Source organism: Lontra canadensis, unplaced genomic scaffold, assembly GCF_010015895.1.
Source record: "Lontra canadensis isolate GAN:19392208 unplaced genomic scaffold, GSC_riverotter_1.0 scaffold6, whole genome shotgun sequence".
Lineage (NCBI taxonomy): Eukaryota > Metazoa > Chordata > Mammalia > Carnivora > Mustelidae > Lontra > Lontra canadensis.
In genome coordinates, this window is record NW_022631000.1 from 19,867,967 (window position 1) to 19,893,074 (window position 25,108).

At 43.6% G+C, this 25,108-nt stretch overlaps 1 protein-coding gene and 1 pseudogene across 2 annotated transcripts in view; both read right to left on the reverse strand.

Annotated features, from left to right (window-relative positions):
• FSTL1 (follistatin like 1) overlaps nt 1–19,971 on the reverse strand; it is a 75,633-nt gene extending 55,662 nt beyond the window's left edge. The window contains exons 1-2 of one of the 2 annotated variants that reach the window (XM_032852327.1): nt 19,837–19,971; nt 19,624–19,680 (exon numbers count right to left, since the gene is read on the reverse strand). In XM_032852327.1, coding sequence (XP_032708218.1) covers nt 19,624–19,680; nt 19,837–19,839 — 60 coding nt within the window. In that variant the 5' untranslated portion in view covers nt 19,840–19,971. The remainder of the gene's footprint in view (nt 1–19,623; nt 19,681–19,836) is intronic. The other variant, XM_032852330.1, reaches the window with a different exon arrangement.
• Nucleotides 19,972–20,240: 269 nt separating this feature from the next.
• LOC116864767 overlaps nt 20,241–25,108 on the reverse strand; it is an 87,222-nt pseudogene continuing 82,354 nt past the window's right edge.

The following is a 25,108-nucleotide window of genomic DNA, read 5'->3' on the forward strand; positions in this document are numbered from 1 at the left end:
CATTTATTTATTTATTATTGAGAGGGAGAGAGGGGGTAGGAGGGGAATAGGAAGTGGAGGAGGGAGAGAGAAAATCCCAAGCAGGCTCCATACCCAGCATAATATATGATCTCACAAACGTGAGATCATGACCTGAGCCAAAATCAAGAGTCCATCACTTAACTGACCGAGCCATCCAGGCGCCCCAATACATGAAATTTTATTTTGTTTATTTTTATTTTTGTTTGAGATTTTCTTTATTTGTTTGAGGGGGAGAGAGAGCAGGAGCAGGGGAGGGGCAGAGAGAGAAGCAGACTTCCTGCTGAGCGGGAAGCCTGGCATGGGGCTTGAGCCCGGGATACTGAGATCAGGACTTGAGCGGAAGGCAACTGCTTAACCAGCTGAGCCACCCAGGCGCCCCAATACATGTAATTTTAAATAACACAATCTAATAAGTGAAAACTCAAGACAATGTGTAGTGAAATGTAGTTTGTGGTTAAGTGACAAGTGTCTAGAGCCGCACTATCCAATAGCAATATAATATCAGTTTCACAGAGGATGTGAACATTTCTAATAACATTTTAGAAAGTCAAAAGAAATAATTAATTTAATAATTTGTTTACATAAGACAGTATAGCCAAAATACGACCTTTTTAGCTTGTAACCAACAGAATTAGTGAGATGTTTTACACGTTTTTTCACAGTGAGTATCTGATACCTGGCATGCATTTTTCATTTACAGCACATCTCAATGAGACCAGCCACACTGCAAGAGCTCAATGTCCACTTGTGGCTTGTGGCTTTTCCTACAGAACAGCCCAGCTCTAATAAGTTCTGGATGCTGACACATTACTGAGGGCTGAATTGAGGAGGAGACTTTAGGTAGAAAGAGAAAGACTTTCTTTAACTAGGAATGTCTTATGAGCGGTGTATATAATTGAAGTCAACAGATATTTGAATACCTCGGTAAAGGCAGCATGCTGGGCTGCATGGACAGGGATACTGAGGTAATGAACATCCAGGCCTTTGAAAACAGGCAGTTCTGGGCACTTAAGCCTAATTCTGTTTCCGCTTTTAATGCCTATGGCAAGTCACCCTTCTAGTCTCCTCTATAAGATAAAGGATGTGCCACCTCCTTTAGTACTTTGTATGGCTTATCTCATAAAACAATTAAGGACCTAACTAAACTACATACTTTGAAACTTCTCTTAATTATTTAAATACTTTTACTTTTTTTGCATAAAAGACCATGGACAAATTTGGCAATGTAGTGAATATTTCTCAAAACCTTTTCTTCCTCCCATTTCTTGGCTCAACTGTTAACACTCTCGCTGCCAACTTTCAATAATATTACACACACACACACATACACATACACACACAAACACAATTTTAGTGCCTCGAGATTAAAGTCAATGAAAATATGCACATTCTATTCTTGAGACATTCCTGCCTTGCATTCTTTCCTTGGAGTATTTGGGAAGTCACAGGGGGTGGGGAAGGAGCTGTTAAACCTACATGGGCTGGCCAATCAGGCCTTATCTGTGTCAGGAGACCCACCAATGAGAGATTACCAGGTATTCTGCTCCACCGCAGTAGCAAAACTCCCTACTTTTGCAAAGATTAAAATCCTGTGAGACCTTCAAACTGTACCAACAATGCACAAAGACCTCTTTTTCTGTTCAATTTGCTTTCCCCCAAGGACTACATTACAAACTCTACACAAAAACCTACTAGTTTAGTTGCTACAGACAGATCATCATTTGCAGTAAACACTTTCTTAGTATTATGTAGCTGTTTAGTTCTCAAAGCTCTGTTCTTTAACTGACTAAACACTAGAGAAATGCCACATATTTAACCGCTTTTGGTTACCTTGACGCCATTGGAAAGTGGAGCAAAATGCTATGGAATCAACAAACTGGTCTATGGGTCAACAGTAAGGGAGTTTTGGAGAATAAGGCTGCAGGAACCCACCCACGGCTGATGACTGGGCCATTGGTGGAATCTTCCCCAGTATGAAAGATACCTCTGAGATCCAGTGTGCAAATCTAGTGACACTGTTTCGCCCATACTGGGGACATCAAAGGTGCTATTCAAATGAACAGGAGAGAGAGCAAGAGCAGAAAGGATCTCCCAAAATAAAGGTCTCAGTACCTGGTGATGTCAGAAGACAAAGTAACCAGAGACTTTGAGGCAAAGAATCACCAACAAGAGAATTTCTTTTAAATATATTTTTTAAAGGTTTTATTTATTTATTTGTCAGAGAGGGAGAGAGAGAGTGTACAAGCAGGGGGAGCAGCAGGCAGAGGGAGAAGCAGGTTCCCCTCTGAGAGAGGAGACCGATGTGGGACTCAGTCCCAAGACCCTAGGATCATGACCTGAGCCTAAGGCAAACGCTTAACCAACTGAGCTACCCAAGTGTCCCTACCAACAACAGAATTTAATTTAGTGCTTTATGTTATATTCGTTTGGATATTAGCTTACTCTGGGAACGATGCCCAGTTAAATCAGAACTGCTGTTTATGGAAGGAAAGAATAAAAATATTTACTATTTAGTAAGCCTCCGCTTAAATTCCAACTTCACCTGGAGCTGAGAGAGGCAGAATCCAGGTGTTGGACAAAGCAAGCTCAGCATTACTACCATGTCCAAGGTTAAGCAAAGTGTTGATGGGCAAATGCTGTCAACCATCTTCCCAGGTACACAAGTACTTGCAGAATCTGACATAGAGATCAGAGATTATAGGCAGGATACTGTGCATCTCTTCATATTACATATGAGACACTTGGATTAATTAATTAACCCATTTGATCAGTGGATCAATTCAACAAATAATTTACTGAGCACCTAGTATATGCTAAGCTCAGTTCGAGGTGCTGGGGATTCACTGGTGAATGAGACAGTGAAGGACTACATCTTGAAGAAGTACATATTCTAGAGAGAGGAGAGTGAAAATAAATAAAATTAACAAGATCATTTCAGAGTATGATGTACATTTAGAAGAACATGGCATATGTTTGACAGAGAAATCTGGGAGAGGTGACACCACTTACACTGAATGAGGGGATGCTCTCTTGAGCTAAGACCCATGGATGAAAGGAGCAGTTCACACAATTGCAAGAAAAATGCAAAGGTTGTGATACAGGGCAGAATTTGTTATGTTTCTGGAACAGGAAAAGGCTAGTGTGGCTGCTACAAAGGGTCTAGCAGGGAGAGCAGTGAGAGGTTAGCTGGGAAAAGCAGGCAAGGCATAGGACCTTGTATGCACTGATAAGAACTTTGTATTTTATTCTGACTGAAATGGAATACTAGAGGAGACTGATGTGATCAGGTATGTGTCATGGAGAGAGGCAAGAAGGAAAAAGGGGTGAGCAGCTAAGAGGCTACTGCAATTGCCCAGTGTAAAATGATGGCAGAAATTGGGTTTGTGGTGATGGAAACTGAAAACAGTCAAAGGAGAGATAATATATTCTGTCAGTTGAACCAACATGACTTGCTGATGGACTGGAAATGGATAGGAAGAGTGAAAACACCTGAAGAAGATTCCTGGGTACTTTGAGTTGATAACCAAAAAATACCTCAGCCAGTTCTTGGTAGGTATGGACATGGCCATGCCAATGGGCTAGTATGGAGTCACTTCCAGAAGGATCTTCCCTTGGACTGACCCTGAGGTCCAGATATGTCCCATGCCTTCTCAATGAAACTGCAATATTTTAGGAAGTGAGTTCATCAAGCCTGCTAAGACCTGGTGTCAGATGTAAATAGACTCAGCTTATGAAAATCTGTCCAGAGTTGACCCGTGTTCCCAACTGTTCCATGGAACACAGCATTGAAGTATTTATAGTATTTTTTGAAATGGTGCCCTATGGTGAAATGTCTGGGAGACACTGCTTATAATACTCTCCTCCCAGAGAAGAAAATAAATGATGTGCACGAACATTGTCAAGTTCTAAAAACTCCCGCACTTAACCCAGCACATAGATTAACATGATTCACTACAGTTTGAGAAACACGGGTCTAGGCTCTGTATGTCCCTCCCTGTAGTTTTATGTCCCCTGGAATTCAACCAAAAACAAGAAGAGCAGCTCTTGTTTTTACTGAGCACTTACTTTGTGGAAGGTACTGTGTATCAATATCTCCCTTGCTAAGGACACTATACAGGTGCCATTTAAATGTATAGCTTTTACATTATCATTCGTTCTTGTGAATTTTGCTTTACGGACCATGCGTTCACTTAGCAAAAGACATATCATCTCTGATCATATAGATCAGTAGTGTTCATTCACAGTACTTCCTCCTGCAGTGCTTAATATAAAGACCCGAAATTCTTCACTTTATCGCCCCATCTTTATTTACTTACCCCACGACAATTAAGAGTAAGAATTTCTCATCCTTTATCACTGCCACCCTCTTCCTTCAGCCCTCCTCTTCACTAGTTTCCTTCTTCTTATATATCTCACTTATTTCTAAGATAAGAACCATTTGAGGGGCAGTTCACCTGCTTTGAACACCATTGGGCTTAGGTTTCCCTACTTTCTGTTTCTCTCTCAAAGAAAATGTCATGACTTTCAGAATGTGGCTGTTGTCACATCTCAACCCTCAGACTGGGGGCGCCTGGGTGGCTCAGTCAGTTAAGTGTCTGCCTTCCGCTCAGGTCATGGATCGGAGGGTCCTGGGATTGAGCCCCACGTGGGGCTCTCTGCTCAGCAGGGGGTCTGTCTCTCTCTCCCCTTGCCCCATAATAACCCTCAACCATCTGGGAGACAAATACCACACACCCAAACACCACACACATTTCACCAACTTCAGCACAAAGAAGACCTTTCCTGGACTCAAACAATAGATAACTGGGGAGTGGGGAGGTAATTACATTCCAGGCTACTGTAACATGAGTCATTATGGTTACTAAATGACAATGCTATTTATTTTACACTGGGCAAAATAATCGTAGCATTACCTAGAAAAATAACCCAACCACCAACTGAAATATAGCCACTGGGGAAGACTGCAGCTTGCTCTAATCCACCAGCAATTCGAGGATACAGCTTAGGGAGGAAATGAACAGCCTTCTATTTTATCAATGTGTAAAGAGAAATTAGTGGGGAAATGCAATTTCCTAGCTGTAAAATGACCAACACTGTGGATGAACACTGTTCAGCCTTGGCTGTTTTTAGAGGATTTCAAATCTTTATGGTTTCCTTATTTAGTCTAAGCAAAGGGAATGCCTATATAAGGCATGTAATGAACACACACAAAAACCCAACTTGTATATTTTCTTATTATCCAGGTTATATGCTACATGCTTTTTTCTTTAATTAATTTTTTACTGACGTTTAACTCACATAATTTAAGTTTCAGGTGTTCATCATTGTGATTTGATATTTTTATACATTATTAAATAATCCCTACAGTAAGACTCATTACCCATATATATTGTTACATATATGGGTAACATATAAGGGACAGTTGCCCAGTTGTATCTCTCAGACATAAATGGTTAACTTGGTACTTGTTCCTTAAACAATATGGCCCATAAGTAGTTTAGGAAATTTATTAATAAATAAGTCTGCAGGGGCGCCTGGGTGGCTCAGTGGGTTAAGCCTCTGCCTTCGGCTCAGGTTATGATCCTGGGGTCCTGGGATTGAGCCCCACATCGGGCTCTCTGCTCAGTGGGGAGCCTGCTTCCCTTCCTCTCTCTCTGCCTGCCTCTCTGCCTACTTGTGATCTCTCTCTGTCAAATAAATAAATAAAAATCTTAAAAAAAAAAAAAAAAGTAAGTCTTCAGTGAGTACTGAATTTAGCACATTTAGCAAAGACTTCAGTGTCTGGCCTCTTTACTCAAAACACTTCCCAAAGCCATTCTCCCTTCAAGTCCCATCTCCTCAAGAAAGGACGTTGAGAAACCCCTAATGAACTCACACCTGAAGTAGGGGTCCTTGTGCTGCGGTTTTCTTTGATCATTAGCCAGCCGTTCATGCCATGCAGAAAATTATGCTTCTGTTGAACATGATACAAACACCAATTAATGCATACAGTAGAAGTCTTTACCCTTAAAATAAAATAGCTAAACCAGGAAGTCTGCTTCTTTGCATCTGGCTGTCAGCAAGGCCAAGGCCACACAGGATAAGAAAGGAAAGAAAACAGAAAATGCCAAGGATAGAAGACTAGAGGATGGGTGGGGGAACAAAGCACAAATGGACACAGTCCAGAATGGTTCTTAGGACTCTGAGGGGAAGCCAGCTGAATTTCTTGCTTCTGACATAGACCTTAGCCTGCCCCCAATCAACTGAAGCATCACAATGATAGCATATAGGGAAGACCTGTGGATAAGGCTGCCCTTGGAGAAGTGAAGCTGGGCATTCTGAGCATTTGTGACATCTGCCTGCATCCCAAAGCAGGCTTTTGTGAGCTGAGTGGGCTACCTCAGAAACCCTACCTGGGTTCTCCTGATAAGGACCCCGGCCATGAAGGGAACTCAGGTATGTCTGAGTCTGTGCTAAGTTCAATAGATTTAGCTGCTCTAACAGAAACTCCGCACATTTATCAATTTCTTACTAAGCTTTAGATGAGCCAGGTATCCCTGTGAGAGTCACCAGAAATTTTTCTGTCGCTGAGTTCCTTATGTATTTTATTTTCCTCTCTTGCAAATATGCCACAAACTCGGGTCCCTCTCCACAGCTGAAAATAGTTAGCCTAACACTAACAGAAGCTAGCAGGACTTGCTAGCTATGGGATTTGATTGGAAAAACAGTATGTACCTCTAATTTTTGAAATGAGGTAGGACATGAATGAATGAACAAATGATTACCATACATTGATTACGTTAATGTTCATTAACAAGCCAACTTCCCACGCACAAAAATAATTCCTCCTCATCACTGTTTTCTATGTGCCTTGGTTTAGGAAGGAAATCAGGACAGTATAATGGAGGTCACATACTAAACTAAATTAGAAGAGTCACATTAAGGGAAATTTAATAACCTACATGCTTCTCTTCATAAGTTCCAATAGGAATTTGGGGTTCTTTTTGTGGCGAGTGTATATCGAGCTACAGGTCGACAGTCCTATTCTGAGTAGTGAAATCTAATTCAATTAAGTAATGTCAGTTAAGTCAATTAAGTAGTGAAATTTATGTGTATGCCTGCGTATACAGTCTATTCTGGGGCACAGCCAATTTTAACTCAATTCTGACACCGTACAAGTAGATTTATTAGGAAAGCCACAGGCAACATTGGGCTGGGCCCCCATGCAGGACCGGTAATATAGCATACTAGGCTCATCCAGCAGGGTTTAGGATTTGGAGTGCAGTTAAGTCACCAAGCCTTTCAGTAGGACTAAAACATCTGTGTTGGCCTCTGTTTCCTTGCTGAGTTCATCCTCACAGGTCACTTGATTTACCTGGTGAAGTCAACGCCAAAGAGGTCAAGGTCAAGGCCTCAGCCATAACAGCCTTGAATGGATTTGGAGAAGGGCCTGGGGACCAGGGCAGCAACTTCATCAATACCTAGTCAGGAAACCTAGGATCCTGCTCATGGGCCAGGTGGCATGGTGAGAAGGCAAGATGCATTCCAGAAAAACAAAACTGGGGTCCACACAGCATTTCCAGACAACTGTTTTTTGTAAGCCACTTCAATACTGCATCATTAGCTTTAAAAGAACATTTACAAAGGTCAGAGGAAAGTTGTTGTTGTTTTTTAAAAATAAGCTCAATAGAAGCTCAAGTTGCACACTTTAGCACTCTGAATTGTTTTCCTTTAAAAAAAAAAAATTATTTGCTCAACCCCAAGCAGACCCAGCATCCTTCATTTCTTGCCCAGTGATGTTGAGCAGCTGGTTTCTGAAGTGGAAAATCAAGTGATTCCTCTCTACAGGGTAACCAGCATTTGGGATTCCTGGGCGCGCAGACTGTTTGGGGGCCGCATGCTGTACTATTCACGGGGCACTCGGCACACGCGAGAGGAACCAAGAGACACAAAAGGCCTACTGCTTTTAGTTGCTCTTTTCTTCCCATTCCTGGCCAGCTTCTCTTTTCAAACTGCTCCCCCTTGGGCCATCCGCTAAGACAGGAGCTAATCAAATATCTTAACTCCATTAAGAATATTTTGACAATCCAACCTGTCTGCCTCCTCTCCTATGGAAAGGATTTGTGGGCCGGGTTCTAGAGCTCCCCTGCTCCAACTCCCGTATTTTGCACATGAGGGGTCTGGTGACTTGCCCAAGGTCATACAACCAGCGGAAGGCACAAGGCTTCTGACCTGGGTGCCACGGTCTGGCATGAATCATTCACTCCAGCCCATCTCTGGCCAATAAGAGGAGGCTTGTCTGAAGCCGGCTCACATCAGGAATCTCTGCGAGCTCAGCCACAGCTTTGGCCAGCACTGCTGGCATTTCCGTGACTCCCACCGTCTCAACACAGCTGAAACCTGACAGTCTCATAAATTCACTTACCTGCTTCTTATGCATGCAGCTCAGGCCAGTAAGCCCCCTCTCCCCCTGAGACAGTGTGCGACAGACTAAGAAAACTGGGAAAATGAGAGAGGAGAGGCAACACAAGTCAGAGCTACAGAACTGTGCAGATCGTGCTAGAAAGGCGCGGTGCCAAGCAGACACTGTCTAGACTTTAACCAGCCCCTCCAGAGGGGCTGTGGGAGGAGGGGGAGCGGGGCCAGAAATCCTGCTTGCTTTTTGTTCAGCTAATGCAAACATATGACACAGCCTCTGACAGGCTCCGGGCTGGGAGTTCACTCAATCTAAGACATTTCTTCCTCGGGGGCTGGAATTCAGCTGTGGGCTGAAGGAAGTTGTGCTAATCCAGCAATCAGAGAGAAGCTGGGAATGCTTTTCCTAGTTCCTGTGGAATCAGAGTTCCCCAAACTAGATGGAATTGAGCAGCAGCCCAAAGGAGCACATTTGTGGGTACAAAAGAACAGATTTTTCTTTTAAAAATTCTCTTAGCCAAATCCATGAGGAAAACCCACAAAGATACAGAACTGGCTTTTAATGGAGGCCTGTTACAAAAATTTTATGACTACTGATATCGATTTATAAAATGTACAGATGGAGAAATGGCCACCATGGTCCAATAAGCATCACACATCTGAGAGAAAATGCTGGGTTTGGAGAGTCCGAGTATCGGTTAGAAAGAAGATACCCCCTCCTCTGGGCGTAAAGACAAGCTCTACGCCAGGGCACAGAAAGTGCAGGATGGAGTCACCCCATTCTCCTTGGCCAGCTGCACTGGCCCCAAATGACCATACCCACAGCAGCTCAGCTGGAGCTTTGGAGTGGTCTTCAAATCGGTCTGACTCAATGTGGAACACTGGTGAATGCATCTGAAGCACAAAGACACTGTCTTAAAACATCCCCTAAACTACTGAAAACAATGCAGCAGGTGCCCTAACGTTAGAGAAGCCACTGAACCTGAACCAGGTGGAGGTCCTACCCTACCTATGCGGCCCACAGAAGTGTGGATCCAGACACTTACTCAAACAAAACACAAGGAGACCCGTGGGGCACCTGGGTGGCTCAGTGGGTTAAAGCCCCTGCCTTCAGCTCAGGTCATGATCACAGGGTCCTGGAATCGAGCCCCGCATCAGGCTCTCTGCTCAGTGGGGCGCCTGCTTCCTTCTCTCTCTGCCTGTCTTTCTGCCTACTTGTGATCTCTGTCAAATAAATAAAATCTTTTTTTAGAAAGTTTAAAAACACGAGGAGGCCTGTACAGGTTTTTGGTCTGGGGTTTTGTTGGTTTGTTTTTATCGTGTCCATGTGACCTGGCAAAAAATGTTTTTCGTTTGTTTTCAGAGTCCCTTTCAAAATTAAGACACGATGGGCCTAGCACAGAGGGCAACTGCTTCGAGAGCTGAAGTCTGAATTTATATCATAGCTTTACTCTTTACTAGGTGGCTGATTTTGAGTAACTAACTGAATTCTTTGAGGTACGGTTTCTTCATCGATGATGTAATGAAAATTACAATATCTTCTTATCAGGTTGTGAGAATTAAATAAGACAAGGCTCTTTCCCTCTCCTCCTACAGTTGTCTGGCTAACTACCACTCATTTTTTGGGGCGCAGCTTTGGGAGACCTTTTGGAGGCCTTCTCAGATCCCCCGGTAATGGGGTAGGTTCTCAGGCCCATCCTGGTACTTCCCACACTGGGTCACTCTGAGCCTCTGTCCCTGTCTGTCTCCCCCACTGGACTGCAGGCTCCTGGGGAACACAGTCTACATCTTAGTCACCAGCATTACCTTAGTGTCTGACAGAGAACAGGGTTGTGGTACTTTTTACTTTTTTCCCTTGAGTTAACTTTGTACCTTTGTGAAATTTTACTTTGTCCTGGAGGGGTGAAGCAAAACACTGCAGGAACACTTTGTGCAGGTTTGTCTCTGAATAAAATGTGAACCTGGTGGTCGGTGGATATTTTGGCAGCTCCCAAGGCAGCCTGAACCCTCCAAGATGACCTCTCTGTAACGGTGTTGGAGGAACACGAGAAAGAAGAGGAAAGACAAGGAGGTAGAAGGGAGAGATGAAGAGGAAAGAGCAACACGGGCAGCAATAAAGACCCAGCTCCGGGTCCTGGAATCAGTGGCCACGTGGGGCTACAGTCAGGGCTCGCTGCCAGACACAGCAGTGCCCGGCAGAGGACTTAAGGTTTGTGTGCAAAACACCTAGAGCGTTGCCTTGGTTCCCAAAGGGACAAATCGCAGCCTGTTCCAGGAATACTCCCCTACCCTGTCTTTGAGAGTAGGTATTTATGTTTCGAGCAATGAAAGCTAAAGGATTCTAGTCCTTTGCCTGATCATATTTTCCGAACCCCAAATTTAGAATTCGTGTCCCACTAACAGGTGTGCTACAGGGACGACGGCAAGGAAATATGAAAATGACCATCCCAGAAAAAATCCAATCTATCGGTGGCCATCTCCATATGTAAGAAGGAGGGGCCCAGGGGAGAGAAAAACTGAATGTGGAAAAACTCCAGGAGCTTTAGTCCCTCTTTGCTTTTTCTCCCTCTTCTTCCCTTTCTGCTATTCTCCCTCATTCACTGTCTTTAGGGAGAACCTGTGCTGGTTGGCACAGCCCACTGCCTGTGCACAGGAGGTGCTCAATGAGCACCTAATTCTTTTCCTGCAGGAAGGATAGGAAATACTATCTAGAAGTCTGAAAGCAAGATTGGCTCAGTAGAAGCAAGGGCTCTGATACAAATTCTGGGCATCAAACCATCCACTGAAATAAATATCCTACTTGTCGTTTATTGTCGTTTAAAAAGGAGGTGATCCTTAATCTCTGGAGAGAGTAAAAGAGGCAAGGAGAGTTTTCTGCAAGCCATGGGCGTGTGCACCCGCACCCACTCCCACACCCCAAGAGTTCTGGAGCTCTTCCAGTAAACAGACGCCACAAGAATGATACTAGTAGTTAACACCACATTCTATGGGCTGAGCCACTCTTCTAACTGCTTTACATGTAAGAGCTTTTTTGATGCTCACAACTAACCTATGGAGTAAAAACTCTCTAGTAAAACCCATTTTATAGATGAGGATACAGGCTGAGAGAGGTTAAGTAACTTCCCCACGATCATAGGGCTAGTACTGAATTCAGGTAATCTAGCTTCAAGGTCCTAGCACTAAACAATTATGCTATCCTTCCTCTCAAAGATAAATCAGAAATGAAATACAGTGACCTTGAGCCAGCGCACAGGTTGTACAAATACAGACAATGCCTAGTGGATATTCAAACGTAAACTGAGAATTCTCTTACTGAAATCATTACAGAGTCAAAAACAGCCTCTGTCAGTGCTTTGTAGGAGCTGGTAACAGGCACTTATCTCTTGCAGGTGTTTGGTGTTGACTATGTTCCATGAGTAGAGGAAACCTTACCCATTATCTAATTGGAGAGATAAGCAGAGAGATGGCCATTATCCCCATTTTACAGATGAGCAAAGTGAGCTCATGGAGGTTAAGTAACTTATACAAGGCCTCACAGCCAGACAAGGGCAGCATTCAAACCCAGCACATTACCCAGAGCCCTTGCTATTAACTGAAGCTGCAAGTCAGAGATATTAGGTGGCTTAAGAAAGGGGGCAGAGCAGGACTTCGAAGTCAAGGACTCTCCTTATTTTATAATGTCCTTCTTAGTGATGAGAAGGAGCTGTAGCAGGGTCCGTGTAAGATAAAACTTGGCAACACCCAGATATGCGAACAAGTGAAGAAAGGGACTCTGTGGAAGGCTTGAGTGATGTGAATGTAAGAGAAAAGCATCAGCACGCCAGGAATAGACACAATTTCCACAAAGAAAGCTGCCACCTACTGGACGGGCTGGTCAAGTAGTCCAGGTGGACAGGCAGCAAATGGCCCCAGTGACTCAAGCAGGGCCTCCCAAGTTCTGAGAAGGCATTCTTCTCGGATGCAACATTCTTCTCAGAAGGATGCTGCATTTCAGGGTTTTCTGGACCAGCAGCCAGAGTTGAGAAAGGGGGTGGTACTTTCTGAGAAAGCCATAAATCTGGCCCCCTAAATTTGGCCAGATCCAATTGAGCTGCACAGGAGCTATGGTAATAGCAACTCCTTCAGAACAGGGATCTACCCGGTACTGCCTTCTAGTTCCACACTCTTCTCAGTAGCAGCATATGGGCAAAGGGACTGGCATAATGCCCGGCATGTCCATAGATCAATAAATTACATTCATTTACTATTACTGAACGACAGAATCAAAGACTGTGGGGGAAAAGACAAATTTTGCCTCAGACACAAAAATTTAAAATCTTGAACAAGATAAAGAGTAACGACAAAGAGGCAGTTTCCTTCTATCAACTGAAGCCAATATCCCATGACACACACATGTATAAATCGGGGCCTGTAACATGTCATGGCTTTTGCCATGTATCACATGACTTGTTTTGGCACCAGTTAAGCTGTTCAAAAATAGTGTCCGGGATTATTCAGGGAACATTTTAAGGGTCATAAATTCAGACTTAATCCTGGGAATAGCTTCTTGGTGATGGTTTCCAAATGAGCACATAAAAAGTCTGTGTAGAGATTTCATGGAACTCCTCCAACCACAGAAGAAAATGCAGATTTATAGGGTATATTTTGTACTCCAACTACCAAAGAGCTTACTATTAGCAAGTCATTGCCAGATGGCTGCTAATGCAGGAGCTGTTATCTATGACAGCAGCAGCTCATAGAGCCTTAGCAAGAACAACTGTTTACTCCATCAGAACAGCCAAGAAAATTTTCATTATCATATTCTTGTTGATGGCCAGCATTAGAGGGTTTGGCTCCCTTTAAGGTGTTCGATTTTGTCTTAAGAAGTCAAAAGCTTGGGAAGGAATAAAGTGCCCCCTTTTTTTTTTTTTTTGACATTTTCATCTATTCGTTACCCTAGTCACACCATCTATTACCCCATGTTTTCTTTGTTTCACATAGTCCTGACCTCTGCCTTCTAACATCTTAATTTTGCTTAAAGATATACCAAGGTTTGTCAGATTGGATTGATGTTTCTAGAAGGAATGGCAAGTATCTTTTATATCACACACAGAATAACTAATTGCTAGTGGCTACCCAGAACCTCGCTGAGGATTTTCAAAGCTTCTCCAGACTCAGGAGGACAGTAATCTATGATTGATTAGCAATGTCTGTCATGGGTTAGGGAGAGGGTAGTTGTGACATGCATGCCTTCTTCGTACCATCACTGCAGGCCATTTATCTCACAGTGTTGTGAGATACTTACTTTTATTGCCTACAGTGTCTAGTAGGCTCACCACATACATCTGTTGATTGACAATTTCTCTGAAAGGAGGGATAAAGGGCTGATTTATCTTTAGGTAGTAGAATCATGGTAATTTCATTCTTTCCTCTAGTCTTTTCTATATTCTCTAAGCTTTTCAGGAGCATATTACATTTTCATATTTATCAGAAAATAGCTCATTTTTTATTTAAATAGAATAGCATATATTAGGAGGGTAAATTCCTCCTGAAAAAGAGGGGTCACAAGAATACTCAAGATGAATTTTAAAGCACTTTGTTATACTTCTCTATAAATCTGTATGCAGTTGTGAGGATAATGCAGAGTGGCAAGTGTTCTGCTTTTTAAATTAAATTCTAATCATTTGCCAGAGCCTTATAAATTTTTGTAAACACAACTTGTAGTGGCACGTATTGTTGTTAACCCTTAACTCTTCTCCTATTGTTGGATATGCAGTAGATTTTAAGTTTTTTGCCATCATAAATAATGTAATGGACATCTTATGCAGTCCCTCTGAAAGTAATAATGGCCAGGGCAAAGTGGTCAAAAGAATTATTTTAGTTTCCTTCCTTGATTTAATTTCTCAGTGTAGATTATATTGAGCCTCGGAATATCCAGCTGCAAAATAGCCAAGTCGGCTCCCCCAAAGCTGATCCAAAGTCTGCTAAAATGGATTCATGTCAATAAAGACTGTATTTAACTGTGTTTGCTCTATGCCTGTGTAGTTAACAAGAAAAACAATTTTCTAGTATAAACACTGTTAACTACAAGCTAAAATGCTTACAATAATATCCAAATTGCAATTATCATATGGAGAGGGTCAATTTACCTTTTCATAATTATTAAAGGTTTACTGTTAAAACACGAATTAAAAGCTTGCCAAATATTACTAGGGCCAAGCATGAAGAGCCTGGACTAATTAAACGATGAATGATAAAATGTAACTGATCATATCTACCCGTCACTCTTTTCATCGTAACTGTTTCCACATACCTTGAGTTCACAGCCTGCTTTCTGCACCTATTCCCTCACTCTTGATTGGGTGGTGGCTACTTGGATGTATCTATCTGTAAAATTCATCAAGCTGTACCTTAAGGATTTGTGCATTATACTGATGTTAAACAAACAAACAAAAAACCCCACAAAACTTTAAAAACCAGGGAAGCCCTACATTAATGTAAAACACAAGAGCAATAATTACAATTATAAAGACACTTGTTCATCTTGTAGGTATAACAATATTATAGCTGCCACAGTTTAAAGCACCTGGCCCATCTTTAGACTGAAAGCAACCTGAGGGCAGAGACCATGTCTGCCCTGTGTGCAGGGCATGCTCAGACCGTGGCAGGAGTACTGCCTGATGGGCTCTGTGAAGAGAAGGCCTGTGCTGGTAATGACTCGCTCCCCCAGAAAGCACCCCACGCCCAAGTCACAGGCACCAGAAGACAGCAACCTTAGAGAAAATTTTGCAGTGACCTGCATGACATTAACCACCTGGCTTACAAAATTAATCCATCTAAGTATAAGGTTTTTTCAATCCTATAATATCTGGTGTCATTACATTCATTCTGTTTATGGCTATTAGGAATTTTATCTTGATGTGCAGTTATTTGAAGAGGAGTAGGAAAAGGACACTGACATTTTCAATTCATGGTGTGTGACCACTGGTATTTACAGTTCATCATGTTCTCTGTTTTCCTAGAAAAACATCTTTCTGACCCACTGACTTTGAACACTTTATTTTCTTCTCCAGGACATTGCATCCATCGCAGCCACATGCCCACTGATTGCCACCTCACCGCTCCTTCCCAGCTAGCTCCTTTGAGGTTGGGAACTGACTCCTGCTTTCCATCACTCCATCCGGAGTCTTGCGTGGGAACTGTCACATGTCCTTTTTCTAAAGACAGCTTCAGTGGCCGGGCCTCAGTGTGCAGGGTGCTTGCCCTTCCATTCTGCTTATTCAGCAGAGCCCCACTATGTTTTAACATTCTGATTTCCAATAATGGTCTTCAGAATCACAGCAAGTAGTTTATTTGTGAATGGATAAACAAGATATTATTTTAGAGGTTAATGTACAAGATGAATATTAGAATCCTAGTTCTGTTGCGGCTCTAAGGAGGAGTCAGAGAAAGTGGGTCAGACTCTGGCCCTCCATGAATCCACCATTAGAATAATTCTGAAGGATATAGAGAAGATCCCACATCAGCCAATAAAACCCCACTAGTGGTTGATTAACCTGTACGTTGATAATGGGCTATAAATGAGAAACCTGGCTTCAACAGGACAAGGACCTAATAATCGCCTCATTTCTCTGGGTAATTATTATTGTTACTATTATCTGAAGTGATGCACTCACAGTTCATGGGTCAAGTTATGCCTTAATGGAGTGAGTGTTCTGATTGGTGCATCACTCCCTTGCACATGTGACTTATCATGGTGATTTTATAGACCTGGGATGCTGGCAATCAGAGCACTAGCAGATACGGCCGCTGAGGGAGAGCGGAAGTGTGCTTGGGTGCTCGCCAAGGCTGTCTTTCAGAAGCCGGCAGCTGGGCCACAGGGTCCCTTCCAGCCTGCCATGTTAGAGTGGACTTGGATCCACCCACTGAGACCCAAGGGCACACGGACTGTCCAACTTTCCTAGCCTCTGTCCACACCTCTCACTTAACTGCAGTAGTTCTCTGCGGGAGGGGAATGGGTGAAGGAGAATGAGCAAGTCCGCACAGCCCCCTCCCAACAGAATCTAGAAAAGGGGTAGCCTTGTCACTGTTAGTTGAAGCATTCCCTCAAGCTGCTGCCAACCCCCCGCCCCCATTCCTCACCCATATAGATGCTAACATATGCTCTTCAGCAGACCTGTGCCACCCTCGCCAACATCCCCTCTCAAGCATGGACTGCAAAGAGTGAGCTCAGGTGGAGGAAGCAGAATGTGGGGGAGGCTGCCAGAAGACATACATTGGTGATAAGAGTATTAAGAAAAGAGAGAGTAAACGAGAGGAAGCAATCAAAAAGCAAGTAGTACCAAGTGAGTAAGAGACCATAGAAAACATGTGAAATAGAACACTTCCCTTAATGAGATTCGTTAATAGTTTCCCTAATCTAACCAAACAGGATTTACAGACAGGCATTAATAATGACAACCACCTCTTCCCAAGCCTGGGACACCTCTGATTCTGAAGTCTTGGCTCCTTCCAATAGCAACATGATTTGTCAAGAAATCACATATGTTGAGTTAAGTACTTGCACTTGTATTAAACCAAAAAGCACCAAGAAAACTAAGTTGATTTTTTAAATTTCATTTTTTGAAAAAATTCAACAGTATTTGTACACCTTTAGCCCTTAGGTCTACTAACAGGGATTCATGTCAATAAAGGCTGTAAATATCATTATTTGGCTTTGTTTGCTGTACGTTCTTATAGCTGGTAAGGAAAAAAGTTCTATCCCAAGCACAATTATAAAAGACTTAAAATAATATACAAATTGCTAACATGGATTAAAAACTTGCCACATGTTACTCACACCAGACATCAAGAGACTGGATTGATTAAAAGATCACTTGGGGCACCTGGGTGGCTCAGTCAAGTCTCCAACTCTTGGTTTCAGTTCAGGTCATGATATCGTGATGGTGGGATGGAGCCCCAAGTCAGGCTCTGTACTCGGCATGGGGTCTGCTTCAGATTCTCTCTCCCTCTCCCTTCTGCTTACTCTCCCTGCCCTCTCAAATAAATACATAAAATCTTAAAAAAAAAAAAAAGGATAATCCTTAATAATCTGGAGGCATGAAATGTAACCAGTATCATACCTACTCCTCCTTACTCCTCAGGTACTCTGAGTTCGGGTCTACTTTCTGCACCAACTCTCTCAGTTTTCATGCCTTGGCACCTTGATTTTGTCTGGGAATTTGGTGGGAGAACTCTCTGGTCTTCTACCCAAAGCAGGAAATTGCTGCTGGGGGAGTTTCCTATGAGAACAAAACTTTTCCCTGCAATGCTAGTCAATGCTATTCAGCGGGGGAGGGGGGTATAGTGCAGGCTGCCTAGAATAGGTCCTGGACCTTGGGTCACAGGACCTCCAGCCTTCAGTCTCCTGGTGTGGGAACCAACAGCTTCCTCATACCTCACATCTGCATTCCAGTTCACTGAGTGATTTCACACACTAGCTGGCAATTCCTAAGCCTGCCGTAAAACCAACCAGGGATTCACCTCATCCATCATTGGACTGCAGCTGCCTTTTGAGGGCCACAGCAGGAATGGAAGGGTGTTCCCTAGCCAGAGCTAAATTAGCCAGTGAAGAGCGATCCTCCCTCAAATTCAAACCCTGGAAAACAAAATGCATGAGAAGCAGATCTGGAGTTCAAGATGGGCCCCAAACACTGAGGGAGCTGGATTCAGATCCTTCTTCAGAACTGATTAGCTGTGTGACCCTGGGCATGTTATCTAACCTCCTAAATGTGTTTCCTCTTCTGTAAAATGGGGATAAAAAAACTGACCTCATAAGGTTGGTGAAGATTTAAAAGAAATGACACATGCAGTACAATGTCTGCTATGTAAGAAATGCCCCAAATGTGAACTCCTTCTGTGGGGTAGTGGTTAAGAACTGGGGGTATGATGCCAGACTGTTTGGGTTCATATCCCTATCCCTACCATGTAACAGCTTAGGGCACTAGATAAAATACATAACCTCTGACTCAGTTTCCCCATCATTAAAATGGGGTTTCATTATGACACAAAGTAGATATCCAGTAAATATTAGCTAGTTTTTAAATTTCATTGTGAGCTTGTGTTTCCAGTGCAACCAATAACACAATAATGAATTAAGTGAGAGTTTATGTATGAATTAAGTGAGAGTAATATATGTGTATTTTTTTTTTTTTTAACTCATGAAGACCTTGTATGCTTTTATGATTTTTTTTTGCTGGGCAGAGTCAAACTGTGATGCAAAGGGTGGGGCTAAACTGTAACTGGAAGAAAAAATTCAAAGAGGGGGAATAACCACCCACCAGGGAGCTATTTCTTTTGTAATGTACATTCCATTTCTTCTCCCTCATGCTTTTTAATTCCTTCCACATTTCCTGCCATAATTATCAAATGTTTGGTTTCTGACCTCACTCTTCTGGAGACTAGAGCCCAGGGAATTTGGAATTGTTTATTTTCTGTCCATAAACCTTTGAGTTAATGGAGGGGCTTGTGAGTGAAGGGTTTGTTGGTTTGTTTGTAGTGTCTCAGGAAGGTCACTGGAGTTGAAAGGAAAACATTACCAAAAAAGCGCTGAAATAGTTTGACTGGAAACGTGGAGCCCCCAAAGAGCAGAGCAACGGATCTCTTACTCTTGCGCAACGCTGGATTAAGGGGAAATTGAGCTTTTAAAAGACTGTTATGGCCCTGATATTAACACAAAATCCGAGGGCACTTTACAAAGAAAGAAAAAAAAAAAAAGGCTGGGAATCACAATCTTACTTTATAAAAAAAGAAAAAAGCATTCCGCCCTAAAGGAGAATCTCTCCCCTCCCCTTTCCCCGAGGAGTTAGCCTTGGAAGGAAAAAGCCCCCAACTATTCTTTAATTTCCTCTTAAGTTAAGGAAAGAACTCAAAGTCGCCTTTTTGAACTCAGGGGCTTCTCTCGTCGCCGCCTCCGTTCCAATCCGCCCAGCTCGTCCTCTTTCCCCCTCCTCACTCTCCCTCCATATTACCGTGGTGGGGCTCCCGCTTATGGCCCAAACTACTTTTCCTGATTTGGAGGTTTAAGTTTCACAAGTAGCATTTCTGCTCGGAGCGCCCCCTCGCCCCACGCATGGAAACTCCCAGTCCCACCCCGAGAGAACATCCCCAGGACGCACTCCTCGCCCGGCCGGCGCGCACACCCAAGTGGCCCCGGAGCCCGAGTTCGGACCTCCTCGTCCGCTCACCTACCTCGGCGTGGACCCAGGCGACCGCCACCAGCGCGAGCGCGAGCCAGCGTGTCCACATCTGCGGAAGAGGGAAGAAGGAGACTGAAGGCGCCGGGCCCCGCGCCCACCCGGGAAACTTCGCGGGGTCCCGTGGACTCGCCCCCTCCGCCCGGTCACCCTCGTCCGCCCGAAGGGGTTGGACCACCGCGCCCCGCGCCGCGCGTCCAGCTCTCACCATGGTTCGGTCCCGGTCTCCTGAGGGCGCGGGGCAGGGCGGCCGCAGCGAGCTCTGAGGGAAGGTGGGAGCTTCGCCGCTCGGCAGCCTCCGAGGAAATCCGACCTGCGCTCACCGCCCCTTAAGACCCCTCCTTCCCCGACTGCCTGGCCCCCAGCTCCTCCCCATTCTCCTCCCCTTCTGCAGCAGCGGCCCCCGCGGCTCGCGGCTCCGCTCAGTCCTCCCCGCCCCTCGCTCTGGGGATCCCTCGTGCGTCCTGGCACCGCCCGAACAAACCCCTCTCTCTTCAGGCCGCCAGGACCTGGAGGCAGAGGCAGAGGCAGAGAGGGGGTGTCCGGGGGGCGCTGCAACAAAGGCGGAGAGGGAAGGGGGGCCGAAACCCCACCCCCGGGAGGGCCCTCTGGCTAGCTGCAGCTCTGGCGGGCCGTGGGCGCGGGCTGCGGCGATGGCCAGGTGGGCGGTGCTGCAGGGGGCTCCCGGCCGGGTCTGGGGCGGCAGTGTGCAGGAAAGGGCTCCCTGCGGCCTGGGGAGCTGGAGCCGCCCCCCACGACTGATAGAAAGAGGGCTGGAGGTGCAGAGGGACCCCCCTCACGGCCCAGGGACCAGGGCGTCAGGGCAGACAGAGTGTGAGGAAGTGGGTGCAGAAGCCGGGAGACTAGCCAGCCAGGGGAAGACTGCTTTGGGTTCAACCGTCAATTTCCTTGGGGGAGAGCTGGGAGCTGGCCCCCTCTGCTAAGAAGATATTGACTCCAGCGTTTGCCAGCAACCTCATCCAGTCCTTTCCTCTGGTCCAAGAGTGGTGTCCCCCTTCTTTCTTCAGTTTACCCCCCATTACCTGTGCCCTAACACCCCCCCCCCCCCCCCCTCCCAGGTCCTCTCCCTATTCTTGCTTCCCATCTCCACCAACTTCTTCCCAAGATCCTTCAAACGTATGCTACCTCTTTGAAGGTGTTAACTCCCCAAACTCCTGGCTGTGGCGTCTTTCCTACCTTGTGCCTGGTGTCCCTGGTACCAAAACAAATCCCCTTGACACCTGACAGATTTATCATGCCCGAGGCTGAGCCCCCCTTCTCATCAGCTCCAGGGCCTGCTCACCCACTTCTTTCAGCGGAGTGGAGTGCCATCAAAACGTTTCCCCACTCCCTAGACCCTGGTTTCAACGTGTGCTGGCAGTTTTCCCTTCAAGATCTCACATGCATCTCTTCACTGCCATTCACATTTCCACTTCCCTGGGCCAGACCTTCATCCTCCCTCGTTCGGGAATTCTGGAAACCACCTCTGGTTGCTTTCTGGCTCCAGACTCTCCTCCCCTAGTCTCCACTGCAACCCGTTGCAGTGTTTTCACTACCTGATTTAAACTATTCTCCTCAGGCTCTTCCTCTCCTCAGAAACTTTTAGCACTCTTCTTCCACATCGCATTCACTCTCGCCCTTTCCTGAAAGGCTCCCATCACTGGGGCCAACCTATTTATGTTACTGTACTTCAGCTACTTAATACAGTCCTTTTGCTCAAATCAGGCCAGTATTGTCACTGACCTCTGAACTTTTCATAAGAATCGGTTTCTTGATTGCTTACTGTTGTGATTCTAGGGGGTTTCAGATAGCACCCATGTTCCCCATGCGGGTTCGCAATTCATTGAGATAGCCATTAGAGTCAGACTCACCAAAGGAAAAATCTCAGGTTTGTCCTGGGGGCAGGCACTGGAAGGGTGGCCATGGCTTGGATCGGGGAGGACAATGGATCTGCATGTACTTTGCCCCAGAATTAAATAAAATAAGACATGTTAAATGGATCTCATAGTACCTGGCAGTCCCAAGAGGGGTTGGACAATTTGCTGTGTAACATTGGGAAGCTAGAATTGCCCCCCAACTCCCTTATGACTGATAGAAGCCTGGAGATGCAGAGGGACCCCTTTTGTGAAAATCTGCTCTTATAAAATTGACTGCAGTTTTGCAGTCTTTGGAAAAGCAGAAAACACATGATTTCTAGGGCAGACGAGCTCCCCAAACTTGAGGGGTCAGAGCGACACATATTTAGTTCCTCTTTCAAGCTCACCAGTCAGACAACTCATTCTGCTCCCTTGATATGGAAAAAAGAGAGGTAGGGAATAGATGTCCTCCCAGCCCTCTGCTCCAGTCTCTGTGCTAGGACTGAAGGCAAATGTGATGTGTAAGGTTTTGCTCCTGCCCTCTAATAACTCAAAATACTTTTTATCCCTCACACATCAACTGCACCCCCTCGGAATCTGGCATGATCTCCTTTCCTCTCTTTCTCCTTGTGTCTATTCAAAGTCAAAGTCTGTCTTTCTCTCCCCAGGACCCAAGTGAAGTTTCTTTGCTTCTCTAGCACCATTTCTGACAATAACTTGGCCATAGTGGACATGAGGTTTAAAGTCTAACAAACCTGGCTTTCAGTGTGGTCATCACTACCACTTACTAGCTGTGTGACCTTCATCAAATTACTTAAACTCTCTGAACCTAGGTTTCTGCATCTGACAGATAGCAATGATAATGTCTTGCAGAGGATTGTGAAATGTAAATGTGGTAGGTTCTAGAAAGTGTCTGGCAAGTTGTAGACCTCTATAAATGGTAGCCATTATTTCATTGACCCTGTTTTGCATCTGAGTTGCAGCTGGTACTGTGTACTAGGTACTACAGAGTCATTCAACACATCTTATTTTATTTAATCATCACCACAAACAGAAAAGCATTTTTTTCATTGCTTCCATTTCCCAAATAAGGAAACCAAAACTCAGAAAAACTTGTATACTTTTCCAAGGTTAACAGTTGGTTATATAGCCTTACAACTTGGCATTTTATAATATACTGTTATGCAATGTTTAACACTTGTTCACATAATTGTTGTTCTTGATTCTCCAGCTAGATTTTAAGATGCTTAGGGCATAAACAAGTTTTTTGTGTGTTTGTTTTATCTTTATTCTCTCTACACTTGAGGCACAAATAATGGATCTGATTTTATCAAAGTTACAGATTCCTGTTTAATCAAGGGCACCATAGAAATGATAAATTAGAAGGAGTTACTGAATATCTAAAACTGACATGGAACTCCTAAGTACAATATAAATGTAACTCCTACAAATCAGTAAGAAAAAGACTGGAACCCCAAGAGAAAAATGGACAGAGGGTATGAATAGGCAGTTCCCAAGAAAAGGAATCCCAAATGATCAACAAGTAGAGAAAAGATGCAAAAAATCACTGGTATTATTTAAACTGCCAATGATCCTATGAAAGCAATATTATTTTACTACCTCCATTTTATAGGTAAGGAAATTGAGACACAGAGGTTTAATGTAATTTGTCCAAGGTTATATATTAAGTGGAAAATATTATTTTATAATCATCACAGAGGCAAAAATTAGACAGTTGGACAATGTGTGAGTAGTACAGTCTTTCTGGTGTATTGTTGATTAAGAGCACAGATTTAGAAGCCAGATTGCCTTGGTAATAAATCTTGGCTTACCTACTTACTATGTAACCTTGGGCAAGCTATGTACCCTCTCTGCATCTCCGTTTTTTCACTTGTGAAGTGGGGATAACAATAGTACTGATTCCATAAAGTAGGGTTATTGTACAGATTAAATGTGTAAATATATGTTACTTTAATAGTGTCTCATACATAATCATTGTGTGCTACTAAGGGAACGATTGAATAGAAGGTCCTTGCAGGTACTGATAATTCTGTGCTATAGAATGGTTAGTGTAACTCTCTACAACAAACAAAGAGCAGAACAAGCGATAACAACAAAACAAACTTCATGAAGGAGTTGACAGTTATAACTGAGGAATTTTTTTGGTTACAGGTAATAGAGAAGCTGACTTAAATAAATGGAATTATTGGCCATATAGCTAAAAAATCCAGGGGGAGGTTTCCCTTCAGGAAAGACTTTATCCAGGAGCTCAAATAAGGTCGCCAAGGATCCAGTTTCTTGCCACCTCTCACCTTTACCTTAAGCAATCTTATTCCATCCCTGGGTTTCACGCAGTGGCTCCTGGGAGTTCCAGTCTATTCTCTGAGGGTGGAAAACTGGTGTAGTCCTGGCCTCCTCATGCCCTTGGACCATACCATCTGGGTGAAGGAGAGAGCCTCTTCTGGGAGCTACTACAAAAGTCTTAGGATTTGTGTTTTTTAAAGCCTAAATCCAGTTTCTTGACATCCTCACGCTGATGACTGTGACTGGGGGGCTGGGCTGGTCTTGATAGGCTTAAGCCAATAGGGATGATGCAAAAGAAAATCAGTCTTATGTCAGAAAAAGAAGGAACTGAATGCTGGGACTAGCCAAACAATGTCTACTACAGCAACAAACCACCAACCTACACTATGAAACCAGTAGGCTCCTAAGTGATGTGTAGGTTCCCCAGAGGGCATGAGAAAAGAATATTAGAACTTCTATTTTTACTTATTTCCAGTCCAAAAATAGAAACTAGATTTTCTATTCTATAGTCAAATAGATTTGACTTTGCAAATAAGTAGATAGATTCCAACGCTCATATTTAATCCATATGTCAGACAGTCATGAGTTATACTCCATTGCCAAGTACCATGAGGAGAGTGGGCGTTCTCCCACACAAAGGGACTGACAGCAGTTAGCTCCTTTTAACATATTGTAATATACTGCAGTATGCCCACTTAAATGGTTTTACATATTATACTATTTTGTTTTAATTAAATTAGATTAAAAACATTTCAGCTTTGAAACCATAAACTGAGGCTAAAGCTTTTTCCTATTAATAAGAAAAGGGCAGAACTGACATGTGTACTACTTCTGGGAAGAGCTGTCTTTCACATAAACAAGGTAAAAGTAATAACTTGACCATATCTGAGAGTAAGTCAGTCAAAAACCTCAGAAGTAACAATAAGACTATTTGAAATATTGGTTCATATTCACTGTTACTAGTAATAACTTCACCCTAAGTATGCTTTGAGATATCAGTTAAAAATACTTAGGACTGACAAGAACTTTAGAAACTATCCAGAATATAAAAAAAAATAGCAACTTTTTTTTTCTTGGTGATGTCTCAAGATATGCAACACACAGTTAAAATCTTTAAAAACTTTCTCTCAATTTTTCACAAATAAGTAAATAAACCACTGAACTCTTTGTTGGAAGATTTTTGAACAGACTAAAAATTTTTGTTGAAGTTTTAAAAATGTGCATATATGAGAGTTTTTATGGATGCCACGTCTATATTGCTTTAGACAACAAAATCACCTGATGAAATATTTCCAAATATGCAATTTGAGAATGTTTTCT